A 4,612-nucleotide genomic window follows, 5' to 3' on the forward strand; every position below is an offset into this window, starting at 1 on the left:
CAACTATAAATATACATTGTTTTTATTAAAATAAAAAAAATACAGAAGAGTGTGCTGGAAAGCATGAAAGCTGTGCCTGGGCTCCCTGAGCAGGAGAGAAGGCAGATGGGCTATTTTGGGGGGAGACAAGGAAGAGGGGGGAGAGAGATAATGGGTGGGGAGCAGGGCCACCAGCAAGCAGCCGATGTGAGATAGGACAAGGCAAGGTTCCAGTCCCAGGAGGAGTGAACGGGGAGGGGACAGTACCCAGGCCCAGCCTCCGGGAGCCTCACTGCTGACATGAGCACAACAGGGCCATCCGGGGAAGGGGACCCCTCACCATGCCTCCCACAGCAGCCTGGAAGGAGCAGCAAAGTCACCACAGGATGGCAGGGGCCTTCCCTTCCCACCCTCAGGGACCCCGCTCCTTTGACCAGCAGGACAAAAATGCTCACAGTGGATGTGCAGAGACAGACAAACGCCTGTTCGTTAGGCCTCTGGAGCAGTCTGGTCCCAGTCTCAGCCCATCCATCAGTGTCCTACTGAGGGATCCCAGACATTACCCCAGGTCTGAGGACCAGGCCATCACTGGAAGGGTCAAGGAGAGTAGGAGGAGGAGACAGGGCAGAAGAGAAGCCTTTTGCAGTTCTGCCTCTTGTGGACACCATGTGTCTTCAACAGAGGATGAACCAATAGAAACCAACAGAAATCCTCCGAGGTCACCCAGGCCAGCCAACAATGTCTAAAGATCTCTGTTTGGTCTGTCTCAGAGCTCACGTCCTTCCTACAAAAACACTTCACTTCCACGGGATCTTAATAAAAATTCTCAGCACTATGTGTAGACTCATAAAGTCATTTTTAAAGGAGAGCAGATAACTTCACCCAGAGCTCATACTGACCAAAGAGGACACTGAAGCCCAGAGGCCCAAGGCAGCCTGACCCAGGTCCTGCAGCTGACACAGTAAGTGTCCAAAGTCCTCAGCTGAGAACTTACAGGAATAATCCAAAGACAGATGACTTCATCTGCAGACACACACACACTGCTCAGAATAGAGTCAGTTCCTGTGTCCACTCCAAAAACAACATTTGGCCTATAGACACCAGAAACACTCACCTGAGAAAAGGAGCCATAGCCTTCCACGTAAAGATTCAGGGATCCCCATGGCGACGAGCTTCCGGATCTTCTCTGTGCGAAACATACACACGGTTCTGCCATACTCCACAAAGTGGTCATTCCACAGACTTATTTTTATCTGTTCTCGGGACTGCAAATGGAAATATTCTTAATGTACAAAAAGCCATTCCATAGCACTGCACAGCACAGTCCATAAGGAGGAAGCGTCGCCACTGTTAACAGCGGAATCAGCAGTGACTGGCAATGGCATCTGAACTGGAGCAGAAAATACATTTGAACTTCTACCAGGCACAGAGGAGGCAAAGATGAATAACACAGGACCAGCCCCAGGAGCTCAGAGCCCAGTGGGAGCATTTACACAAATAAAATGCAATTTCTTTGGCAATGCTGATAAGAATATGTAAATCCAAATACTAAAGTAGCCCAGATCAGAAGGGAGAGTGGGGTGAGACTGGGGAACTTTAAGGGAAGCTTCTTCAGGACAGTGACACCAGAGCAGCTGCTGAAACACAGATGAGCTCAGAGGACAAAGAGGAGTGAGCCGTTATCACAATTTTTTTTTATTGGTTATGAATATTCATGGGATACAAAGCTGATTGTCACCACTTGTGCCCAAGATGTGATGGCCAGATCAATACTAGCAGCATGCCTGTTACCACAAAGTGCGATTATTCCCCGTGTCCCCCACCCAATTAATCCCCCACCTCCCTCCCCCTCCCCAACTCTGCAGCCCTGGGTGTGCTCTCTCCCTCTGCAAGGCTAACAAATAAGCCAAGCACAGAGGGAAAGATACTGCATGTCCTCACTCATAAGTGGGAGCTAAGAGAGAAAGAAGGAAGGAAAAATAGACCACAGTGGGGTCATCACAGTTTGCCCTGAGCTTCCTGACAGCCAGAGGGAAAACTGCAACCTGAAAAACTCACATTGTTCTCATTACCAGAAATGACAAAGATATCACTTCTCTAACAATTGAAAATACTTTAAAATTAACCCTAGATGGCAGGGATACTTAATGCCTTTTAAACAAGATATTTATATTTGCTTTTAGTTATCTGTATTCTCCAGTAGTAGGAGAAGTCAATACATATATTCAATATTCACGTGCGTTTAGTCAACAAGAGACCTAATGAGCATCTGTATGTAAAGTACATGAGAAGGCTGTTTTGAATAAAAAAAGCTAACACTTGGCCAGCCCGGTGGCGCACTGCTACAGTGCGCCGCTTGTGAGTGTGGCGGCGCTCCCGCCGAGGGTTCGGATCCCACATACAGACCGGTTCCCGCTCNCTGAGGGTTGAGATCCGTTGCCGGACACGAAAAAAGACAAAAAGGAAAAAAAAAAAAAAAAGCTAACACTTGATTGCACTTGAGGCATTTAGTGACCAAGAAACAGCCTGGGGTCATATTGATCGTGGCCACCACCTGGTACTTGTGGCTGCAACACGGCTTCCCACCTGCCATGGCTCTATTTCAAAATTCAGTATCTAGTCAATTTACCCAACTGTCCATGACACTTGCTGCAAATTCTTTCTACAAAGAGTAAAACTATAAGTACATACAGCAAAAATATTTTCAGTTCATGGAACTAGAAGACAGGTGACCGGGACCAAGGGGTGCACACAGGCACTGCTGCCCAGCAGGAGAAAGACTTGTTCTGTTCCTGGAAAACCCACAAGGGACAGCACTGCCACTGCTGCAGGAGTGGGTAGGGAGAGGCACCATCCCTCATCTGACCACAGCAATGCACTCCTCTCACGTTCTGACCAGGAGGCTTTCCTGGAGAGAGCAGGAACACAAGTGTCCCTAGGTCCCCTGGCAACCTGCGGAGCGGGCACTAAGGGGGCCACAGTCCACGGCGGGCCAGACAGCTGGCAACCACTGTGCCATAGCACAGCTCTGCAGGGCCCCCCCGGCCCGAGCCCTCACCCACCATTCGGGAGTCGGGGCTCTGGCCGCCCGACTGCTGGAAGACAGCGACCAGGGCCTCGGGGCGCAGCAGCGGGCTCTTCTCTCTTTCACTCTCCTCGCTATTTTGAGAAGACACCATTTCAAGATCCTTAAACTTATGCTCACTGCACATGCTTGTCGAATGAAACACAGGTGAAGTCTGCACAGCAAAAAACAAGAGAGAGAAGAAAGCCATCGCTTTAATCAAGGGACAGTCTTTGTTTTGCCTTTGGGTGCACAAGCAGAGCAGACTTATAGTACTCAAGGGAAGAAGAGATAAACACCAGACAAACCAATAGGATTGGATCCTCGGGAAGAAATGGCCCCACTGCATTTTCCCAGGGAGGTTGCTCATGGCACATGGAGCCTGGGTCCCAGCACCACTTCTCATGGGCAGCCCCGGCTGCCCTCAGCTTCTGAAACTGAGGACAGTAACCTCAAGAAAACAGCTACCAGGGAGGTTGCTCATGGCACATGGAGCCTGGGTCCCAGCACCACTTCTCATGGGCAGCCCTGGCTGCCCTCAGCTTCTGAAACTGAGGACAGTAACCTCAAGAAAACAGCTGAAGCTACAGGGACAGACTGGATCTCCTTTCCCCCCTCACTGCGTTGGGTGTAAAGAGGTCAAGAAAGAGGAGGACAGGTGCAAAGAATAGGAGACCATGTCCCAGCAGGTCTGAGTCCAGCTCGGCAGCTGTCCAGCATAATGGACAGTGAAGCTTCTCTTCCAGCAGGTTACATCTGCCCCCAGATAACATCATCCCCTTGAACCATCAACCTCTCTAACCTGTGAGGAGGGTGACCCCCGTCACCCCTCCAAGTTGTGGAGTGTCCCCATCACTCCCTCTCATCTGCAACTTTCTGAACACATAATTAAATGCCTTCCTTCCTTCCTTCTTTCTGGCGGTACCTTTGAACCCTCAGGACACCCAGTGTAACAGAAATGACGCCAGACTGACACACAGGCCCAACAGTCTCCAGCGCATCTTTTCGTATCCATGTGGATCATCTTTCTGTGTCCTCCCCTTCGGAGACCACTGCCCTAGAGGGGGTGAAAAAGGGGATTTCTGATTTATGAAACGCCACCACTTTGCAGGCTCGTACCATGTCATCACTCGTGGAGGTGTCATAACGCACGGGGTGGTCAGCATGGACCTTCCTCAGCCTCCCCAGCAGACTCTCCACCAAGCTGTCTCTGTCCTTGAGCTCGATGAACTGGAAGGCCATCTTGCTCCGGATGCTGACGATGATGGGGTTGGGCAGCAGACTCGTGTCCTCCATCTTCTCAACGCTCACCACCTGTCCCAAACAGCGACACACAGGAAGGGACCACAAGAAGAAAGGAGGCATTTAGTTACACATTCAGAAAGTATCCCAAGTCAGAAGGTGCTATCATCTGAAGGTTTGTCCCCTCCAAAGCTCATGTGGAAGCCTGATCCCAGTGTCGCAGCATGGGGGGGGGGTGCTTTGGGAGGTGACTGAATCATGAGAGCTCTGCCCTCACAAAAGGATTAATTCTTTTATGGATCAGTGGGTTGATGGATGAGTGGGTTA

General features: G+C 50.3%; 1 protein-coding gene across 1 annotated transcript in view; it reads right to left on the reverse strand.

Moving 5' to 3' along the window:
- TBC1D8 (TBC1 domain family, member 8 (with GRAM domain)) overlaps positions 1 to 4,359 on the reverse strand; it is a 30,461-nt gene extending 26,102 nt beyond the window's left edge. The window contains exons 1-3 of the mRNA XM_008593404.1: positions 4,163 to 4,359; positions 3,042 to 3,218; positions 1,094 to 1,244 (exon numbers count right to left, since the gene is read on the reverse strand). Coding sequence (XP_008591626.1) covers positions 1,094 to 1,244; positions 3,042 to 3,218; positions 4,163 to 4,339 — 505 coding nt within the window. The 5' untranslated portion in view covers positions 4,340 to 4,359. The remainder of the gene's footprint in view (positions 1 to 1,093; positions 1,245 to 3,041; positions 3,219 to 4,162) is intronic.
- Positions 4,360 to 4,612: the final 253 nt, after the last annotated feature.

Source organism: Galeopterus variegatus, unplaced genomic scaffold (genome assembly GCF_000696425.1).
Source record: "Galeopterus variegatus unplaced genomic scaffold, G_variegatus-3.0.2 Scaffold9101, whole genome shotgun sequence".
In the NCBI taxonomy this organism is placed as follows: domain Eukaryota; kingdom Metazoa; phylum Chordata; class Mammalia; order Dermoptera; family Cynocephalidae; genus Galeopterus; species Galeopterus variegatus.